General features: G+C 36.0%; 1 protein-coding gene and 1 long non-coding RNA gene across 2 annotated transcripts in view; both read right to left on the minus strand.

Moving 5' to 3' along the window:
• Positions 1–24082, minus strand: part of LOC127881730 (solute carrier family 2, facilitated glucose transporter member 3-like) — a 76165-nt gene that overhangs the window by 36948 nt on the left and 15135 nt on the right. The window contains exon 5 of the mRNA XM_052429813.1: positions 1507–1677. Coding sequence (XP_052285773.1) covers positions 1507–1677 — 171 coding nt within the window. The remainder of the gene's footprint in view (positions 1–1506; positions 1678–24082) is intronic.
• LOC127881739 (uncharacterized) lies at positions 10887–22195 on the minus strand. The gene is made up of 3 exons (XR_008050235.1): positions 21996–22195; positions 11708–11997; positions 10887–11562 (listed from the first exon to the last, which is right to left on the minus strand). It is a non-coding gene; the product is annotated as an uncharacterized LOC127881739 (long non-coding RNA).

Raw genomic sequence — 24082 nt, forward strand, 5'->3', positions numbered from 1 at the left:
TTTTCTCAATTCAAGGGGAGGTAATTCTGTACTTCATGGACCAATAATGCTCATTTTTTGTAGGGTTCGTGTCCTCATTGATATAAAGACACTGTGCAAATTTGGAAAGGATCTGACAAAAAATGTGGAAGATTTTTGAAAGTTTTCACAAAATAGGCAAAAACGAATAAACATGCAAAGTTCAACGAGCTCCTGCGGCCATGTTTTTTGACGAATCAAATTTCTTTGAACAACTTTTTCAGGGGAGCCTTCAAAGGTCATCCCTGTGAATTTTTTTTAAAATCTGATGAGTGGTTTCTGACAAGAAGATTTTTTAAGGTTTTTACCATATATGGTCATGGCGGCCATCTTGGTTATGTGATCAAATTTTTTTTAACAATTCTTTTGTTCCATGACCTATAGGGCTGCAACAATATACCGGTATATCGGTATATATCGCAATACGCAATCCGCATATTGTATTGCGATATGATTTTCATCATACCGGTACGAAAATTTTACAAAAATTCATTCACATTTTGTCCAGAAAAGCCATCCGAAATAATGATAAAAAGGTAAAAAAAAACAAAGCAGTGTAAATTATTTTTTATGTAAAAATAGCATTCTAAAAAGTGTATTATACGGAGTAGCATTGTTACATGGGAGCATTCATTCGATGCTTTTGAACAGATTATCGTTGAATTAATTGCGACAGCTGTAAATGTTTCGTTCGATTCTGATTTGAGCATTATTTGTAATCCGAATTTCGGAAACACGCTTCCAAATTTGAATGCTAACGTGACAATAAAAAAATTTAGCGTCAAATAAAAAGTGCTTTATCCTTTGTCTCAATAAAAAGCGCGCGAAAATTATACAGACATGTAGATCGTCGCATGGAAAGTATGGGTGTATTTTGTGTTGTATAAAAACGGGAACATCACGTCAGCTGAATTACGCGTGTTCAGTGGGAAAAACGCCCCCGTTGGACGTTATTTCATCACATCTTTAAATAGTAACAATTGCAAAAATGTATTTGATACTTAAGAAAATTTGCGAATGTTTGTGTTTCTTATTATTCTTGAGCACATTTATAGTAAATATATACCAGAATTTGCTTTAAAATTGGAATTTATGGGATTATCGGGTAATTGGCAAGTTATAATTTTGGTACAAGTTAGCAATATATTGCGATATATTGCAATACAGGTTTTTGAACTGACAATATATTGCAATACGGTTTTTGGCGTATTGTTGCAGCACTAATGACCTAGGGATGCTCCACATGAAATTTAGTTGAAATTGGCTCAATGGTTTAGTAGAAGAAGATGTTTACAAATTGTTTACAGACAGACGGACGGACGGACGCCGGACGCTGAGTGATCACAATAGCTCACCCCGAGCTATCGCTCAGGTGAGCTAAAAAAACTGACATGATCTTCAAGATCTTACATGCATGTGCAGGACTATTTTTTTTAACTTATTTTCCTTGTGTGTGTATTACTCGATTAATACTGAAAGTGTTCTCACCAAATGCGTATTGCCAGGTATCACTCCTGCCCAGTACGGTGTTGAGTCCCACCACGGTGGAGGTGAGAACCCCGAGGGTGATACAAAGCTGGTTGAAAGTGCCACATAGGCCCCGCAGACCCACCGTGGAGATCTCCGACAGGTACATCGGCGCTATACCCGTGTTGATGCCTGCACACAAAACACTCACATGTAGGCACACAACCACTGATTTCATATAGTTACTATCTTTAATATCCACACCTTCTTACATTCAGCTCAAAATATTTGTTCAAACATACCGTCAACCACGGTTGACGAAAAAAGAATAGTTAAAAAATACATATGTTGTTTTTTTACAATTATTAGTTTATATTGATTACAATATCACGACTGGTATATTACATTTCTTGAAAAAAGTTCATATTTTTAGTATATTCAGTAATAAATTTTGTGATGTGAAATCGAAAGTACATCGCGAAAACAGGTGACATACGATATACACACTATAAATAACGCAAGTAGATTGATCATTTTATATTTAAAATATATACAATTCAATACGCATGCACAATTTGCATTCATGGGTTTACCACGTGACGATGATGATCAATCTACTTACCTTATTTAAAGTAAAGTGGTAGTTACATGGTACCTGTACCCAGTAAAATTTATTAACGAATATACTAAAAATATGAAAACTTAACAACTTTCTTCAAATGACAAGTCGATGGAAATTGAAGATGAACAAGAGTCTGTGCAAAATCATGAATCAGACTTATTTTATTCACATTACTCGATACAGTCATGTTCTTATCAAACAGTTAATATTGAAAACAAACATCTAATATCAGTGACTACTTATATATTAAAAAAGCAATGAATATAGTGCAAACATGTCCAAAAAAAAATGAAGTAAGGAGAGACTAACCCCCCCCCCCCACATTTTATCCGGTAACAATTTAATTTCAGTACAAGTATATTTCCATTTCTCGAACTGAATAACATAAATTTTCTACATCCACGTGTTAGTATTTTTTAAGTCCCATTGTACGCATCTGCACCAATCACTATACATAAATGCCATGTAAAAGTCGTGTTTTAATAAGAGCGCGAAACACAGTCGAGTAAGAGAGTTTCTTTTCCTTCAATATAATTTCCAACACACAATCAAAGCTGTGTGTACTCTGCATATCATCAACACTAATTCATTCATTCATTACAAAATGTACTGTTTTAAAAAAGGAGAACATTGTTAAGCACATGAAAATCAATTTGACATTTGATAAATGCTTATTTTATTTGATTGTGTTGTGTTATTGGCTCTATATAGTAGGTCATATGCTATAACACATTTATATTATCATATGCTACAAATTCATTGATAACTATTAGTATTACATTAATATTATATTTCGATTTGTTGTATTTTCAGATTACCAGAAAGCTGCTGAAGCATCCAAACTGTGCCAACATATACAGGCTGCGAAGAAGGTGTCAATCAACAAGACTTACAACTTATTGAATGTGCCTTGATTTATTGAACTTGCTAAATCTGTTGTTATTATTAATAATACTGTTATTATATCAATTTATTAACATACTGTACAATGCAAAGTTTTTGTTTGTATTATAATAAGATGATCTTCATTGCCCTATGTAGCCCCAGTGTGGTGACAACTTTTTGAATTTGGAGAAAGTAAGTGGCAACGATTTTTTGAAGCCCAGAGGGAACCCTGATATGTATGCACAAGTGTATACCTGCAACATTAAGTTTTGACATAATTATGAATGTATTATTATTTGCTTTAAATACAACATGGTTGAAAAGAAATAGCACAGATAAAGATTGTGCATTAATAATGCACCAGTCTTCATCTGTTTAATAATGAGCACTTGTGCATGACTTTTTCATAAAATGTGATACTATGTTTTAATAATTTTAACACTAATTATAATCTGTATGCATACATACATGGACATGGTTTAATTTTATGAACATAAACAAAATCCAATTTAACAGCCACTTTTGTAGCAAAATCAATTTAAATAATGCAATTGTCTATTTTACTTCTAATTTGTCAAAATAAATAAATACAACAGGTAAAACTACATATAATTTAATTAAAATTACACATTTTATGCCAAGTTTATGTCTTTTCCCAAGTTCCCCTACTAGTTTGTTACTATTTGATAAGACATGATCTTCAGTGTAAGGCCTTTCTTTTAATCAAATAATCATGTTATTACCTAATAAACATTTATTATCACCATATAAAAGGTATTTAAGACCTGCATTATATTGTAATCATAAAATGTGATTATAATACATGACTGGTGTCACATCAAATAACATCCTCTATATAACAACAATCATCATTTGTGTAAAAAAGACACTTCTCTTATCAAATACCCATCAGCTGGAAAAGGGATGTGTTAATTATTTATTAATTAGCAATGATCTGTGTCCAATTAGGGGCCACACTTTCTACACATAGGAAGCCTGTACATGGTCTTGACCTGATAAGGGCAGTAATTATATCATTGGATGACCCCCGTAGTAAAGGTGTGACTTGTACCCACAGGCTGATGCCATAGATAGTGAAGGGCCCTAAAATGCAATTAAACGCACTGAAAGAATTACATACTTAGGGATGTTGGTAATTATTTTATTTGATGACCAATAATATGCAAAACAATCATCAAGGATGTGAATTCAGAGTGTAGAGGTATGGTTAGATATAAAAACCCATCCTTATCTGGTGTGGCATCAAAGTCTGATCTGAGTTCATTCAAAATACACTAACAAAAAAAACTAAGACATAGGAGTTTAATCTGGAATTATAACAGAATAAATTTTAAAACAACACAAGGAAGGAGAATATATTTCTGAAGGAATATTACTGAAGACACAGTGTAAAAAACTAAATAGCTGTTTTTGGAATAGCCTGTGTCTGCCATGGAATTATTACAAGGAAGCAGTTACCCAGAGGGAGGATTACCCCGTGTATTTGGTGACACTGACAGAAGCAAGTATGGTTACTATGGTGATGGTGCCTCTAACACCAGCCAGACCAGTACAGCAGGCTACACACAAGCCTACCAGTCTGCAGTCAACTCCTATGCTGAAGGTACGTGCACTTGGTTACAACATTAGTTTGTCAGTAAAAAAGTTTTCAATATACTTATGAGTTTTTATGCAGTTATTTATATTCATTATCATAAACATTTAAAATAAATAAGTTCTGATTATTTCATAAAAATGTAATTCCATGTACAAAACTTTAACTTATCAAAACAAAATATTGCACATTCTGCATATACTAATAAATTATTTCAAACAACCATTCATTGCAAATGGATCTGAAATTGTTTAATGATTGTCATGCTTAAAATTATCAAAGTTCTCCACTGTAAATTCAAGGTATCTGAAAGTTTAATTGATACAGTAAGTAAACACGTCTTCTTGTATGTTAAGTTATGACAATGACTGTCAAAATAAGCAGAATGCTAAAAAAATTCAAAACAGGTTTCCATTAAAATAAAACATGAATAAGAAACCATTTTTACTGTATCAGGCTCAGAAAACCATATTAAAGTTGTGACAACATATTACTGGCTATATTCCAAGTTCTTTTAAATGCTGTACACAAAATTACATTTTAATGTGTCTATTTTAGGTTGGAATTTTTACAACCAGTCTTTTCACTCGGGCAACAAGATGTACAGCCAGTTTGGGTACAACCAGTCCAGTGGTCTGTTCTTTCCACCCACACCCCCTGACGATGATGAGCTCAGTAACCATGGCAGCCACCATAGCAACAGAACAAGTCTTGACTATGATGCAGGCAGGATCAAGTGTGAGGCTATAACCACCAGAGTGAGCAATGGATCAAGAAACTCATCCATCTCTCCGGATCCAAAATTCAGTATAGCCGACGATTACACACTGGTGACTGCATCTGAATCCATTAAATTTGCTGAGCAATCTGCAACTGATAACTTGGAGTCCATTAGTTCCAGCTTTGATAACAAGATAAATTACATGAGAAGAGTTAAGGGAGACAGTGTGAGCTATGAGAGCCGGCAACACCAGTTGAGCGAGCTCAACCACTCTCCAGCCTCCAACCAATCACAAGGGAGCACCGAGTTCCACTATCACACCTCCCCAGACTACAGCAGAGCCAAGGACGAGCTCAGTCTTTCTGCATTTCTGCCCAGTCACGCGTCACCCAACAGAGCCAAGGACAACCTCAGTCTCTCTCCATTCCTGCCCAGTCACGAGTCACCCATCATGCCAAAGTTTCCGGCACAGTTTGGCAATGAACTGCAGTGCTTAGTTGAAGATAAGCCCAGTGATGCAAAGAAAAGTCTGTCACCGAAAGACAGCAAAGCCAAGTCCAATCAGGATGGCCGGGAATGTGTCAACTGTGCTGCAACGTCCACTCCACTGTGGAGAAGAGACGGCAATGGACACTTCTTGTGTAATGCTTGTGGACTGTATGCCAAGATGAATGGCACCAATCGCCCACTTGTGAAGCCCAAGAAGAAGACCAACTCTGGCAAACAGTCTGGAATCACTTGTAGCAACTGTTCAGCCACCAGCACCACATTGTGGCGCCGTAACCCCAGTGGTCAGACGGTGTGCAATGCATGTGGTCTCTACTTCAAGCTTCACAAGACTGACAGACCCCTCAAGATGAAGAAAGAAAGCATTCAGACCAGGAACCGCAAGATGTCCATGAAGAGCAAGAAGAACAAGAAGATGAACCTGACAGTCTCAGACGCTGACATCTTCAGGAACAACCTGCTGTCCGGTTTCCACCAGCAGACCTTCAACCCCTCGTATGGTCCTACATACCCAGGTTACATGAGTCAGAGTGACCAGTCCTACATGCTGCCCCTACACAGCCAGGCCATGTACATGGGAGGGGGTGGCAGCCTCTACCATGGCCCTGGTCTCAACAACTTTCCCTCCTCCATGCAGACCAATTTCTCTCCTGTCTCCAGCAACTCAATGGGAGCCTATGCTGGGTCACACATCAACTTCACTCCAACAAATATCATTAACTCAGCCATAGCCCTGGGTTGATACAAACAGTCCAAGTGTAAATATATATTTGTGAAATGTGTTATTATTTTTATAAATTAACTTTTATGTGTTTGAATTACTAGAAAGACATACAAAATGAAATGTTTATATGTATTTATTGTAAAACGTTGAACATGAAGCGAACACATTATTTACAGTAAATTCAAATCAAAACATGCTTCATGTGGTTTGTATTTTATGTTTAGTTTAAAACTTACAGAATGTTTTTTTACTTGTTTTCAGGAACTTCATGGGGTTATTTTAAAAACAAACTGCAATGTATGCTCAAGTGTTGAATTATATGTACAATGATGAATTGTATTATGCAATACTAATTGTGTTCAAATAAATATTTATTAACATAAAAATATATTTGTTGTGCTTATAGTGTTTAATGCTTATTCTCATATATATTGGATCTGGCATGAGTTGTCATATCATACCATATTTTATTAAACGAGTTCAGGAATTTTGTAAGAAAGCGAGCCTTTGGCGAGCTTACTAACTAATTTCCTGGACGAGTTTAATAAAATATAGTATGATATGACAAAGAGTGTCAGATCTTTTTTATCGCATGCTTTTAAATGAGCAAATTAAATAAATATTTACGCAAACATAATGATAAATCCCGAATGTTGTTTACATTTGGTGACGTCATTTGATGTTGCAACGTCATTTCAGCAAAATAACAAAATGTGATTGGTCAATAAACGAAAACTTAGCCAATGAAAACACTTAAAAAGTATATTACACATGTGTAATATAAACAAGAGGGCCAAGATGGCCCTATTTCGCTCACCTGAGAGGAGTCGGTTCATTCAATCTTTGCCTAATGTCAAACTTGACCTAGATATTGACCAGACAAACATCCTGGTCAAGTTTCATCATTATTGAACCAAAACTCTGGTGTAGGGAGTGTTTTTGTTTGTGTAAGATTTGAAATGGTGACCTATATTTTGAGTTGACCCCCCTTACCAAACATCAAACTTTGCTTACAAGGATTTTGTATAATATTATGAAAATTTTGACAATCTAAGGACAATAATTATGGCATTAATTATGTGATTTTGCTCATCATCAAACTTGACTGAGATCTTTTAGCAACTTTGATAAAGAATGCTTGAGAAATGTGAATGCTACAGTGTTTACAAACCAAATGTGGACGGACGGACAGCGGACAAGGACCAATCCTAAAACCTCACCTGAGCAATCAGGCATACATGCCAGAATTTTTCAGGTCCAAATCGGGACTTTCCTTAAAACTTGTCGGGACATTTGACCAAAAAGCGGGACACCTAAAACGATCAATCATTTCACCTTTTCTTTAGTCAGTAGTCAGTATATTACTTACAAAAACTCTTAATTTCTGCCCAATATTGATGATAAATGTGTGTTCAGAATTTCGTGAACGCATACGTTCTCCATTTTCTAGAAGTAAACACACTCCATGAACTGAAATGTGGGGTGTCCCCGTTTGCCTCGATTTGACATCCAATTGGTGCAGGGATATCCCCTTGAACCTATGTTTTCCATATAAGGAAAACTGCCCCGCCCACTGGCGGCCATGTTTTTCAACGGACCGGAACCACTTTTGAACTCAACCAACATATCATTAAGACAGACATTTAGACAAAGTTACATGAAGATTGGGCATTAAATGTGACTTCTACAGTGTTTACAAGCTTTTTTTCTTTTTTTTATGTAGTGACCTAATTTTTGACCCAGCATGACCCAGTTTCGAACTCGATCAAGATATCATTGGGACAAAATCTTCTGACCAAGTTTCATGAAGATCGGACAATAAATGTGGCCTCTAGAGTGTTTACGAACAAATGTGGACGGACGGACGGACGACAGACAAAGACCGGTCACAAAAGCTCACCTGAGCAATCAGGTGAGCTAATAAAAACATCCAACCTCGAATAACAATTAACACATAAATGATTCGCTGTATTATTATGAAAAAATTAATAATCAAAGGGGAGTAACTACTGTAAACTTAAATGCAATATTTAGAAGAGTTGTCTCGCATGTTACATGACCTTAATTCATGATTGTTTACAAGCCTTTTTACTATATAAATATAAGGAAAACTGCCCCGTCCCCCTGGCAACCATGTTTTTCAACGGACCGGAACCATTTTCAAACTTAACTCACGTATCTAGGAAACAAAAGTTCTGAAAAAATTTCATGAAAATTGGGCCAAAAATGTGACTACTATAGTACTCACATGTTTCATTATATACATATAGAGAAAAATGCCCCGCCCACTGGCAGCCATATTTTTTCACTGATCTGGACCATTTTCAAACTCGTCCGAGAAATCAATAAAACCAATGTTTTGACCAACTTTCATGATGATTGGGCAAAAATTGTGACTTCCAGAGTGTTTACAAGGTTTCTCTAAAGCCAAATAAGGAAAACTGCCCCGTCCACTGGTGGCCATGTTTTTCAACGGACCGGAACCACTTTTGAACTCAACCAACATATCATTAAGACAAACATTTTGACAAAGTTACATGAAGATTGGGCATGAAATGTGACTTCAACAGTGTTTACCAGTTTTTTTGTTTTTTTTGACCTAGTGACCTTGTTTTTTGACCCGGCACGACCCAGTTTCGAACTCGACCGAGATTTCATTGGGACGAAGCTTCTGACCAAGTTTCATGAAGATCGGACAATAAATGTTGCCTCTAGAGTGTTTACGAACAAATGTTAACAGACGGACGGACAAAGACCGGTCACAAAAGCTCACCTGAGCAATCAGGTGAGCTAAAAAATATGTAATGGTTATATGCCATGGGAAACAGGGTATGGCATGTGATAAATATGTATATAATTATAACATGCCTAAACCTGCCATATATGGTACGTCACCCGTATGACACTTTGTTAGATGGCATAGGGCAAATGTTATGAAAACTTATTTACTAACAATTAAAGCTTCAAACCTGCGAAGTGTTGGTCTGATAAATCATAAAATAGTCGAGACATGCACTGGACAAAAGTTTAGCATAAAAATTCACAAGGGCAATACATCTAAAATGATGACAAACGAGTTATGGCTCTTGTACACTGCACTTCCAATCACAAAGTTCTATATACCTATGATACCTGGTACATGTATTGTGTAAATACTCAATTATAAGTTTGTTTTATATTAATATTAATTTAACATACAGTGAGACAGGCCTAAACTCTTCAAGCAAATTTCTGGACATTTCATTACATTGCATACAATAGCATATTACATAATTGCATTACGACCTAAACATAGTATTTCACTTCCCTTCATAAAAGGCAAAGACTCTTGGAGAACAAGATCTTCATACCTACATATATTCAGTTTCAAATAATTACCTCTGGTTTTCAAAATGTGCTATGGAAAATTGTAAGAAACACAATGCCCTCTATTGCGCCGCTTTGAAATAAAATTTCAATATATCATTTGGCAGGTTTCAAAATTATCTCCCTTTAAATCTTATTACTTCCCTTGGATTGTATTTTTTACTTTCGACCTTGAAGGATGACCTTGACCTTTCACCACTCAAAATGTGCAGCTTCATGAGATACACATGCATGCCAAATATCAAGTTGCTATCTTCAATATTGCAAAAGTTATCGCAAAACTTTCGCCAAGGTTAAAGTTTTGGGACAGAAGGACAGACAGGCAGGCCAAAAACAATATGCCCCCGATCATTCGATCCGGTGGCATAAAAATCAATATTGGGAAAAAGCTAAAAAATAAAGGAGCAAGAGTTATGGTTCACATGCACTGCACACCAACTAAATGAGATGTATGTACCCAAGAAAATGTAAGTTGATAACTATAAAACTTTTTAAGTTGTGCTCAAAATAAACTTTGGGAACAAAATTTGACAAAAAGCAATAACTCTAACAAAGGGGAGCAAAAGTTATGGTTCTTTTGCCCTGCACATCCCCTGTATTAGATCTACCTATCAAGTTTCAAGTTATACCTATTTTACTGCTTGAGACATCATCCAGACAAAATATAGGTGCAACAAAAGCACCGCATAGCGGATGCCAACGCTCGGCTGCGGGTGCAGTTTTGAATAAATGAAAGCTTGTCAGAAGAATATTAGAGGTCACAGTGACCTTGACTTTTGACCTAGTGACCCAGAAATGGGTGTGGCGTGTAGAACTCATCAATGTGCAGCTGCATATGAAGTTTCGATGTTGTAGGAGGAAGCACTCAGATTTTAGAGTTAAGGTTTTAGCACGGTGAACGGCGAGCTGGCTATGACAATACCTCGGGCTTTCTCCGAAAACAGCCTAGCTAAAAACTAACAAAAACAAGGGCTGTTTGTAAAACATGCATGCCCCCCATATGGGCTGTCCGTTGTACTGGCAGCCATTGTGTGAATACGACTTTTGTCACTGTGACCTTGACCTTTGACCTAGTGACCTGAAAATCAATAGGGGTCATCTGCAAGTCACGATCAATGTACCTATGAAGTGTCATGATCCTAGGCAAAAGCCTTCTTGAGTTATCATCCGAAAATCATTTTACTATTTCGGGTCACCGTGACATTGACCTTTGACCTTGTGACCTCAAAATCAATAGGGGTCATCTGCGAGTCATGATCAATCTACCTATGAAGTTTCATGATCCTAGGCATATGCGTTCTTGAGTTATCATCCGAAAATCATTTTACTATTTCGGGTCACCGTGACCTTGACCTTTGACCTAGTGACCTAAAAATCAATAGGGGTCATCTGCGAGTCATGATTAATCTACCTATAAAGTTTCATGATCCTAGGCATATGCGTTCTTGAATTATCATCTGAAAATAATTTTACTATTTCGGGTCACCGTGACCTTGACCGTTGACCTAGTGACCTCAAAATCAATAGGGGTCATCTGCGAGTCATGATCAATCTACCCATGAAGTTTCATGATCCTAGGCGTATGCGTTCTTGAGTTATCATCCGAAAATCATTTTACTATTTCGGGTCACCGTGACCTTGACCTTTGACCTAGTGACCTAAAAATCAATAGGGGTCATCTGCGAGTCATGATCAATCTACCCATGAAGTTTCATGATCCTAGGCGTATGCGTTCTTGAGTTATCATCCGGAAACCATTTTACTATTCCGGGTCACCGTGACCTTGACCTTTGACCTAGTGACCTCAAAATCAATAGGGGTCATCTGCGAGTCATGATCAATCTACCCATGAAGTTTCATGATCCTAGGCGTATGCGTTCTTGAGTTATCATCCGGAAACCATTTTACTATTTCGGGTCACCGTGACCTTGACCTTTGACCTAGTGACCTCAAAATCAATAGGGGTCATCTGCGAGTCATGATCAATCTACCCATGAAGTTTCATGATCCTAGGCGTATGCGTTCTTGAGTTATCATCCGGAAACCATTTTACTATTTCGGGTCACCGTGACCTTGACTTTTGACCTAGTGACCTCAAAATCAATAGGGTTCATCTGCGAGTCATGATCAATGTACCTACGAAGTTTCATGATCCTAGCCCCAAGCGTTCTTGAGTTATCATCCAAAAACCACCTGGTGGACGGACCGACAGACCTACCGACCTACCGACCGACATGAGCAAAGCAATATACCCCCTCTTCTTCGAAGGGGGGCATAATAAGGGGCTTGTGTCACGCACACCCACTAAATGAGACCATCCTTTCTCCGAAGTTTCAACTTGATACCTTTTCAGTATTTTTTTTTCAAAAGACCAACTAGACCTTGCCACAGTATAAATGGTGAGTACCCCCAAAGCTGCATATGGTAATCTGTATCAAGCTTAATAAAAATGGTCCCTGGGGTGTGGCCAGTTTTGGCCCCAGGGGCATTATCTGAGCAAAGATTGCAGGGAACCACAATTCAATGTTACATACCAAAGATGAAAACTTTCGGCCTTGTGGTTCAAAGAAGAAGATAATAATTATTTTGCTGAAAAAGTCTACATAATCTATTTGACGTCTTAGTGTGGGAAGTTTCAACCTCAGGGTCAGTATTTTATTAAATTGATGGCCTATATACAGTGCTAACTTTAAATACAGTATATATATGGTTGCAAAAGTTTCAGAGATGTATATTTTTGCTTATAAAGTCTATATTAACAAAACACTACAGATCTGTTATGTCCATGGATCACAATCGCAATATATCGAGATCGCAATATAACTTGTCTGGTCATTCATACATAGGGTTTTGGAGCATAACAACTGCATGCTGTAATCTATGGTTTTAGTATTTAGAATAAACTATTCCATGTTAGTATGTTCAAATACAAATAATTAAATTTTTTATCAGAGAAGCATTGTCAACTATTATCATTCATGTTAAGTTAACAAATGTTGGCTACAAATAAACAGTTGTCATGTTTAAAGTGTAAATTCTTTGGCCTGATTGAAATCTATTACATAATGAATAAAGTCACATCATTCAACATGGGCCTTTAGAATTTGATTGCTGAATAAAACTTTTGAACAGAAGAGAATGTTGGATTCTTTACTTTTGGTTAAATTTGCATTTCTTTTTTAATGTGAAAAACTTTTGTCTTAATTGAAAACAAGTCATCATCACTGTATCTACTGCGCTATGGTCATTGAGATAGGTCAGTATTGATTTGTGACTATTACAGTATACACCTCTATGTGAACCATGTGTATTTTGCTACCTGACAACTGATATGACTACCACAAAAAATAGATTGACATCTTGCATCATGTCAGCAAAAAGCAGTCGATATAAAAAGTTAGGTGGCACACGCTTTGACGTTAACTGTTTATCGTTGATGTTGGGCAAATGGGGTCATTTTTTTGCACTACTCAAGCGTCAATATGATAAGTAATGAAGGCGTAAAAATCTTCATTAAACAGGATGGAGTTATGAAAGGCGGATTAAACAGATAATTAAAATAATTGATATCAACTGGGCTCAAGCGCTGACTAGCTATATATTGCACATCACAAAAGAATTGATCATGTGAAGTGTATTAATATTGCAGAAATTCCACATTGATAATAGGGGGGTAACTTTTGTCGTTTTTTAAAATCCCACAAGAATAACATATCAAAATGAACAAACCCAGCATTTTTTAGTATTATACTTTGAATACCGGTAGTGTAAGAAGGACAGATAGAAAAAAAAAGAACATATACTTGCATTTCATTTGTAGCTGGGAATATAATCATCTCTTTCTTAGATACTTAAAACTAACACACAAACTGAGATCCATATTAAAATATGAAAGCAAGTCCAAAAGTTTTGGAAACATAAAATAAGTTAGCAGACAAAATACCTACACCGGAGATTAAACATGAACATTTAGAAATGATGAAGTATACCATATATATTTTGCCAACATCATGTAAAACAGCACAAATCTCTACGGTTTTCTGGTCACAGTGTTTCTTACAGAATGCCTTGTTTTGAATATTTGTTTGCTTGCAAATAACAAGTTTTCTATAAATGGACAGTAGCTTCGAACTAATACCATACACCTGTATCTGGACAAACGGCACCCGGAAAATCGGCACCCAGTGTTTTTTGCATACGCGGACAGTCGGCACCCTGTAAATTTGTCGACCGGACAATCGGCACCTGATTTAATTGTATACAAGAACAAACGGCACACGATTAAAGGCGATCGATAAAGCCCATCAGCACCTTGTTGAACTAATTAGTCTAATCCGCTAATTGGTTTGGTAAAAGAGATGATTAGAGATTAAATCCCATCAACAAATGTGTTATCAAACCAATATAAGTGTGGACTGATTAACGGTATCTGCTAATTGGTTTTATAACACCTCTTAACAATTTACAAACGTCAAAGATGATTAAATAATTCCTAAACTTATGATTTCTCCCGGAAACAACAAACTGCGAATGAAAATAAGCTTAATAAGAAGAACGAAAATGGAAACATTTCATAACAAACATGCAATTCATCACTACAAGTAACGGTGTGTGAAGGTTGTGTTTCGAAAACTTAGCCTTATAATCAGCTGTTGACAACTTTAGGCGATTTGCTTGATTTGCAATTGATTAAACATGTACTATTTGACAACAAATAAAATTACAGGATGGAAATTACAACTGGCTTGCATTTTTCTTGTTTGTTTAATGTGAATTTAATGTAGAGGAAATATCAAATTATTCGCGATATAATTGCGTTAAAAAATACCAAAGAAACTTTTAACGGAAAACAACAGAATTCAATGTTCTCTGCGCTACAAAATTTGTATCACGCTTTCCATGGGTATACCTCGACCTTGTACATCGCTGCATAATTTTCGCGCTATTTTGTCAGGAAATATACATGATGACTATATGGGAAGCATTTGTAAACGCCGTGTTGACATTAAAAAATTGGAAGTGTGTTTCGGATTACAAATTATTGTTCTCATTTGGGAATTTTGGGATCCGCGAATCTCGGATATTTCGGATATCCTTTGCAGCCCTAATTATTAGTATATGGAAGATAAATACATAGATTTAGCACAAATATATCCTTGCAGCTCAGTTTCCGTTTGTAGAAGATGTATTTGCTTTTGCTCTTACCTTTTCTCCGCTAAATTCGCCTGTATCCGCAAATGTGTTTGTTTAGGTTTGAATTAATGTGTTGAATCATGCATATTTATTAGGTCGCTTTTGTACTTTACCGTACTCGAAACCAAAATAAAAATCGCCATATCGTTGGTTTTCAACCGGATTTTCAGTGAAATCCTCATTAAAAACCCGTTTTCTTATGATTCTGCCCATATATATAGCTATGACCGTGGACATTAAACAGGGTGCCGTTTGTCCGGGTATACAATTAAATCGGGTGCCGATTGTCCGGGTCGACAAATCTACAGGTTGCCGACTGTCCGCGTATGCAAAAAAACACTGGGTGCCGATTGTCAGGGTGCCGTTTGTCCTACAATCCCATACACCATATCACTCAAATTGAGGACTTGCTTTACTGTTATCTGCTTACTATTTCTTAATGAGATACGGTTGTTTCATGCTCATTCCACATTAATGTATAGAAAATAGTTTTTTTTTAAGGAAGCTAGAAGAGATTGTCTTATTGTTACATTTAGTTGTTGAATAAAATGTTAAGATTAACTTATTTTTAACTAGTCTGTTATCCTAAGATAGCAATTCATTTGCATTATATCGCAAAACAAGAGATGTGTTTGTCAGAAACACAATGCCCCCTTCTGCGCCGCTTTGAAGCCATATATTTGACCTTTAACCTTGAAGGATGACCTTGAATTTGACCTTTCATCACTCAAAATGTGCAGCTCCATGAGATACACATGCATGCCAAACATCAAGTTGCTATCTGAAGCGACATAGAAGTTATGAGCATTTTTCGAAACCTAAATGCAAAGTGTGACGGAAAGACAGACAGACAGCCCTCCTTTGGGGGCATAAAAAATTAATTTATGCAAAATAGCGTGATATGACACAAAGTCAGATGGTCAATCACAATTTGTCATAGGCACAAATGTTTGGGGCAACAGTAATGTAGGAATCAATTTCTCAATACTGTTAGTATAATTAACAAAATATGTCACGGCGGGAAATACTATGTAGGAACTAATGTCAGGGATGAAAAAAATGTAAAAATTTGAGAAGACCATTTTTCGTAGAATCAATGTCATGGATTCAACACAATGGGATAAGGAAAATAACATTATATTTAGCAGGAAAACAATTAAATGCAATCTCTTTTATTCTTAAGTTGCATCATTCTGTATATTTCATTCAAGTGATCGATTGTAACTCTAATTAATACATACACTATTGTAGATATGAAGAAACAGAGTAATACAATTCAAAACATATTGTTTACTAGATAAAATTTAATTCATGACACAATTGAATTTAAATTTCAATACTAAATGGGGTCTAAATATTACAAAGGCCACAAGAATTGCCTTTGAAACATGGCATTAACTTACAGACCTGTTAACTTCATAGATCTCTGATTACCCAATTTTTGGTCAAAATAAACTACAGCCACATACATATTATAAAGATTGCTGCTTATTTTGATTAACTTTTAAGAGTATACTGCATGTCAACAGATATAGTTCAAATATTCATTGGTGCATATTGTATTGTAAATACTGATAGGGTATGGATTATGTTAAGGTTACAAAATAAAAACGTACAAAAAATAGTTAACAAAAGAGCTCAGGCCAGAAGTATGATTCTTTTCAAGAAATCTAGGAAATTACTTTATTTGATGGCGTTACAAAACCATTTACAAAGCTATCTACAACCATGAAGTAACATCCAAGAACTAGAAATGACAGACTGTAGTTTTGAGGGTGTATTTATATGATTACAACATAATATTTGTCCTTCTTTCAAACATCAAAAAATAACATACCATGTGTATTAATTCTTCAAATGTAAACAATTACAACAGCATGCGTTTCATTATTTTTAAATGCATTATAATAGTAATAATAATAAAATAATCAAATAATAATAAAATTATAGTAATACATTATTATTATTATTATTATTATTATTATTTTTATCATTATTTTAATTTTTATTTTTATTATCATTTATATCATCATTCTTATTATTGTTATTATTATTATTAGTATTTCCATTATTCTTATCATTAGATAAGTATTAGATTTGTTCAATATTAATAATTTAAAACACCGTGACTAACACATCAATTTATACATGACATGTTTATTGACTTGATAGAAAATCACACAAAATGTTTTTTTTTATTTTTATTTCAAGACCTTTACACATAAATTCCCTTTTATTTATGAAATACTTTGTTGGAATAGTTTTTATATGCAGTGTTCATTGAGTGACTTTAGCATGAGAGCATTAAAATGATTCAGTAAAAAAGTGCCTCAATAATAAAAATACAAAGTACACATTCAATTTTGAATTACAGATTATTTTAATCAATCTACAAAGAGTCAAATAAATCAGTATTGTGATTGGCCACACTTCTAAACAGATAGGAAGTGAAATGCTACTGATGACCAGATAAGGGTCAATAATGACTTAATTAGATTGCCCCATTGACAAGGTGTGAAATGGACCCCTGGGTGATGCCATAGATAGGGCCAGGACCCCAAAATGCAATTAAGCCCAAGGTTGTTATGAAAAAAGCAAACAGTTGGGGATGTGGGCAATTATTTTTAATTAAGGGTTAATGTTCTGAATTATAGTCCAAGAGGATGTGCAACAAGAGCAACAGGGCCTGGTTCAGGTATATAACACTGAACTTATCTGGTATAGATATCAAAGTATGATTTGACTTGATACCAAACATCTGAAACAAACACATGCAGTGTATCTTATATTCTGATCTGATGTGCACATATGCAAATTATATTTTTTGCAACTTTAGACATTGTAAAAACAGTTACTATACAGCTTCTATCATCAGGAACAAAAGTAACATTGGCACATTTGTTACCCTTGCAATCAAACTTTCCATCTCAGCAGTCTACAGAAATATCAAGTGTCAGAAGTACCAGTTGTGTATTCTAAGGTAGTGTCCCCAAGATAGTCTCAGTGTCAAGCATGGACATAGCGTACAGTAGCAGTTACCCAGAGGGAGGATTACCCCGTGTATTTGGTGACACTGACAGAAGCAAGTATGGTTACTATGGTGATGGTGCCTCTAACACCAGCCAGACCAGTACAGCAGGTTACACACAAGCCTACCAGTCTGCAGTCAACTCCTATGCTGAAGGTACGTGCACTTGGTGATCATTTAAATAATAAGTCTTTTTTAACTAGAGTCTGCCAAGTACTAACATTTTTCAAGCAAAAATCTGAATTAACTCTTAATATTCAGCTGATTAAACCACATGTGTATAAATAACAATTTCTAATAACAATCAAACACAATTAAATGATCTGTTTTCTTAGATTTGGTAAAATATAAATAGTTTGTTGCAAGAACTTGAACATTGATACCTTTTAAAAGCTTAATTTAATTTTATATAGTAATCAATAACAGAGAATATAATGTTCTTCCTCAATTTACATTGAATTACATTTATTTAATTGGATTTATATTGCTACACTTTTCAATACACATAATACATAGTTATGTTGAGTAAATAAAGTTTTGCATTCATAAATATTCATAAATATATAAATAGCATTTATTTCTAATACTGGCTTATCCATTCAAAACAAATAAATATTGACATAAACATCTTGCTTAGTTGAAATGCTATGGTATATTCAGGAATATAAAAAAGTTAAGTTTCCACAACGCTACACTTTATACTTTTTGAAATTAATATACACATGTGAATATGACTTTGCTAAAATACAATAAATTGATTTCACATTTTTATCAAGATATTATATGACTTCAAAGTATATTAATTGATTTTTAAATTTTGTTTCAAAGTGGTAAAACACTAAATAATGTTATCAACTAAATGTAAAAAATTCCTTCAGGTTGGAACTACTACCAGTCAATTAATTCCAACAAGAGAATGTTTGCCGACAGCTCTGCCCTCCGCAGCCATTACCTGTCCCTAACACCACCAGAGGAGGGTGAGATCAGTAACCATAGCAACAAAGCCAGTTTCGGGTATGATAGTGACAGAGTCTTCAAAGATGAGGCTAGGACAGATTATTCACCCCCAGTTGCGTGCAACACCCCTGTAAACTCATCTAGCTACAGAGAGGATAAAACATACAATTATGTACTGTTGTCACCCTTTGCTTCAAAACAAACAACAGCTGAGACTTCAGTTACAATGGCTCCGAGCGATTACAGACATACTGGGATTGAACTGATGACACATTCTGACTACAAGATAGATTACATGAGCAATGTAAATAGAGACAATGTTATCTGTGTGAGTGAGCATCACCAGTTGACCACATCACCAGCCTCCAACCAATCAAGAGGGAGTTCTGAGTGCAACTACCAGACTTCTCCAGAGTACGACAGAGCCAAAGACGAGCTCAGTCTCTCTGCATTCCTACCAAGTCACGAGTCACCCATCATGCCAAAGTTTCAGGCACAGTTTGGAAATGAACTGCAGTGCTTAGTTGAAGAGAAGCCCAATGAGACAAAGAAGAGTCTGTCACCGAAGGACAGCAACAGCAAAGTCAAGTCCAATCAGGATGGCCGGGAATGTGTCAACTGTGCTGCAACGTCCACTCCCCTGTGGAGAAGAGATGGCAATGGACACTTCTTGTGTAATGCTTGTGGACTGTATGTAAAGATGAATGGCACCAATCGACCACTTGTGAAGCCCAAGAAGAAGACAAACTCTGGCAAACAGTCTGGAATCACTTGTAGCAACTGTTCAGCCACCAGCACCACACTGTGGCGCCGTAACCCCAGTGGTCAGACAGTGTGCAATGCATGTGGACTCTACTTCAAGCTTCACAAGACTGACAGACCCCTCAAGATGAAGAAAGAAAGCATTCAGACCAGGAACCGCAAGATGTCCATGAAGAGCAAGAAGAACAAGAAGATGAACCTGACAGTCTCAGACGCAGACATCTTCAGGAACAACCTGCTGTCCGGTTTCCACCAGCAGACCTTCAGCCCCTCGTATGGTACTACATACCAAGGTTACATGAGTCAGAGTGATCAGCACTACATGCTGCCCCTACACAGCCAGGCCATGTACATGGGAGGGGGTGGCAGCCTCTACCATGGCCCTGGTCTCAACAACTTTCCCTCCTCCATGCAGACCAATTTCTCTCCTGTCTCCAGCAACTCAATGGGTGCCTACTCTGGATCACACGCTGGGTCACACATCAACTTCACTCCAACAAATATCATCAGCTCAGCTGCTATGTAACATTTTTAGAAAAAAACCAGGAATTGTGAAATAGTTGTCACAAACTATTGAACAGCCTGGTGTATGTATTCAGTTATAAACTTTGTGTGTAGATATTATTGGTGACAATATGCATGTTGTTTATTGTTCACACAATTATGAAAATAGGACTGCTTATTAATTTATTGAAATAAAACTTACAGATAACTTATTATTTATGTGATAAGGAAACATTTAAGAGCATTTGGTTAATGTAATTAAATATTAATCAAAATGAATGCAGATGTATATAGACTAATAAACTGTTTTAGTGTTGCAATAAATTTAACAATTTTATACTTGTTTGAAATGTATTGCATGTACGTATTGTTTATAAATAATAAAAATGCTTGAAATCATTGTAGTTTTATCATTAGTTCAATAAATAATGAACATAATACACATAAGGTAATTTATAAAGACAATACATGAAGCATAACCATTTGACTTGCTAAGATTAAAATGCCAACAAGAAGTCGTAACTGACAGTGTTTCCTCCACCAAGGATGCATTGTTGTCAAAAGGATACAGAATTTGTGATTTGTAATTTGAAACCAGTGACAATACTCTTAAACAAAGGCTAGAGCTCGATAATCTGTCGGAAAATATTAACCATCAAAGAGCAATAGCATAGGTATTATAAAATGTTGAGACTAATATCTGATATCTCACACATAAACAAAGTGAACTATTTATAATAAAAGAAAAAACTGATATTTTGTTTCTCAAATTCGGACCATTAGCGCCTGAGATCTCATGGGAAACCAAAAATAGATATTTATAATCAAAAGAACATCAAGAAAGAAAGAAATGATATAAAGGACTTGTGTTTCAGAAACACACAGACTTGATTCAATTAAATAAGATACTGATTGACAAACCCACTGTATTCTTCATCCTTTCAGCAAGTATGAACAAGGACTGTTTGTAAAACATGCATGCCCCCCATATGGGCTGTCCGTTGTAGTGGCAGCCATTGTGTGAATACGATTTTTGTCACTGTGACCTTGACCTTTGACCTAGTGACCTGAAAATCAATAGGGGTCATCTGTGGGTCACCATCAAAGTACCTATGAAATGTCATGATCCTAGGCAAAAGCGTTCTTGAGTTATTATCCGAAAATCATTTTACTATTTCGGGTCACCGTGACCTTGACCTTTGACCTTGTGACCTCAAAATCAATAGGGGTCATCTGCAAGTTATGATCAATCTAGCTATGAAGTTTCATGATCCTAGGCGTATGCGTTCTTGAGTAATCATCTGAAAATCATTTTACTATTTCGGGTCACCGTGACCTTGACCTTTGACCTAGTGACCTCAAAATCAATAGGGGTCATTTGTGAGTCATGATCAATCTACCCATGAAGTTTCATGATCCTAGGCGTATGCGTTCTTTAGTTATCATCCGGAAACCATTTTACTATTTCGGGTCACTGTGACCTTGAGCTTTGACCTAGTGACCTCAAAATCAATAGGGGTCATCTGCAAGTCATGATCAATCTACCCATGAAGTTCCATGATCCTAGGCGTATGCGTTCTTGAGTTATCATTCAAAAACCATTTTACTATTTCTGGTCACCGTGACCTTGACCTTTGACCTAGTGACCTCAAAATCAATAGGGGTCATCTGCAAGTCATGATCAATGTACCTATGAAGTTTCATGATCCTAGGCCCAAGCGTTCTTGAGTTATCGTCTGACAACCACCTGGTGGACGGACCGACAGACCGACCGACAGACCGACATGAGCAAAGCAATATACCCCCTCTTCTTCGAAGGGGGGCATAAACATATGGATTTACTCATTATAGCTCTGACATCCAATCAATTTATATGTACATGCTTATTTAGTTTCATGTTTATACCTTGTATGTTTTTAGGGACTGCAAAATCAATTTCATCATGGTGACATAAATTTTCATTTACTTTATGTGCTTGACCGATCCACCACAGATCCCAGTGAATAATTAATTAAGACCAATTTAGCATAGGCTTAAAAGACATTCATAATCCACTCACACAATTCAGATCAACCCAGATACTATATAAAGGGAGTACATTTCACTGTGTAATTAGCTGAAAAAGGACATTTCATGGAAAATGTTAATGAAGTGAATTTGTATAATACTAATGATACCATTAACTTTGCTTAGGTAGAAAATAATGTTAAAATAATAAAGATTTGCTAATTGCGATTAATAAAATGCAAAACTGCATATTTGCACTGTTACTATTGGGACACTATGTGTACTAGAAGTTCACCTTCCGTTGATATTGCAATAGCATGCTTTCACAGGATTGTGATGATAAACAACTTATAACTATTCCAATTAAGCCTGACCTTTCAGATAGTTTACACCTAATCCCAACTTCTGTGACCAGGTCTTGTATCAAATATTTCCACTGATAATATCTTTATATTTTTTTTTGTAAAATATCAGTGATGATTCTCCAAAACATCATAGTGTTTACCAGGGACATAACATCTCTACTACTCATAACCTTGGTGCAGCTTTCTGTGACACTTGCCGACCATGCAGAATCTGCTTGCAGTTGATTAAATATTAAGAAGCCAGACAGAATGCTTACTGAAGATGCTGAGTTGAGATCGTGCATAAAGATGGGTTCCAGAACATTTCCAACAGTTGCTGATTACTTGCCAAAAACAAGAGATGTGTTTGTCAAAAACACAATGCACCCTTTTGCGCCGCTTTGAAGCCATATATTTGACCTTGAAAGATGACCTTGACCTTTCACCGCTCAATATATGCAGCTCCATGAGATACACATGCATGCCAAATATCAAGTTGCTATCTTTAATATTGCAAAAGTTATGACCAAGGTTAAAGTTTAGTGACAGGCACACAGAATGACAGACAGACAGGCCAAAAACAATATACCCCCGATCAATCGTTATACCAGAAGGCTGCAGAAGCATTGCTATTCCACTTTGAAAGGTCCCAGATTGTCGTAAAGACCCCGTAAAATCCAGATTTTGTCAAATTCACTTTCGGGAGCCCTTTGTAAGCCTAGTGGACGGCACGTTAAAATTGTCATTCCATTTCTACAACAACCTTTTGGTTGTAGCTGTAGAAGCCCATTTTGAATAACAGAAAAATAATGGCATTATGCAAAGGTTGGGTTATTATCCAGTAGTGTTGTACATCAGATTTCAAATCTGTGTAAATCCCAATATCATGCCAATGTATACACAGTCAAAACTGAGAAGAGTGGTCAGTCAGGGGAAATGGCAAAAGTTGTCGACGAGTGACCACTATTCTCGGATTTCCACTTTTTAGATGGTTGGTCAGTTGGTAGTATTGCCACGTCGTTACCCCACCCAGTCATTCGCACACAGTGTCATACAAAGGCTCAACGCGAATAACTAGGTCTAAGTATGATAGCATAAATCATTTCTATTAAATAATACAAAATAATGTCTAATCAATTGCTTTAATTTCACAATTATTTTTAAACTGAATATATAACTTTATCAACAATAGAATTGTTGTTTACTCATGCATGTTGTTCATTTAGTAAATCAGAGAGTTCGTATTACATTCATTGGGATGTATTTTTAAGTAAAGATTGTCATGTGTCATTGACGTCACGTCTGAACAAATATAAAAGCGGATTCACTGTCATAAACCAAAAGTATGCTCTAATTCAAAGA

This window comes from Dreissena polymorpha, chromosome 5 (assembly GCF_020536995.1).
Source record: "Dreissena polymorpha isolate Duluth1 chromosome 5, UMN_Dpol_1.0, whole genome shotgun sequence".
Lineage (NCBI taxonomy): Eukaryota > Metazoa > Mollusca > Bivalvia > Myida > Dreissenidae > Dreissena > Dreissena polymorpha.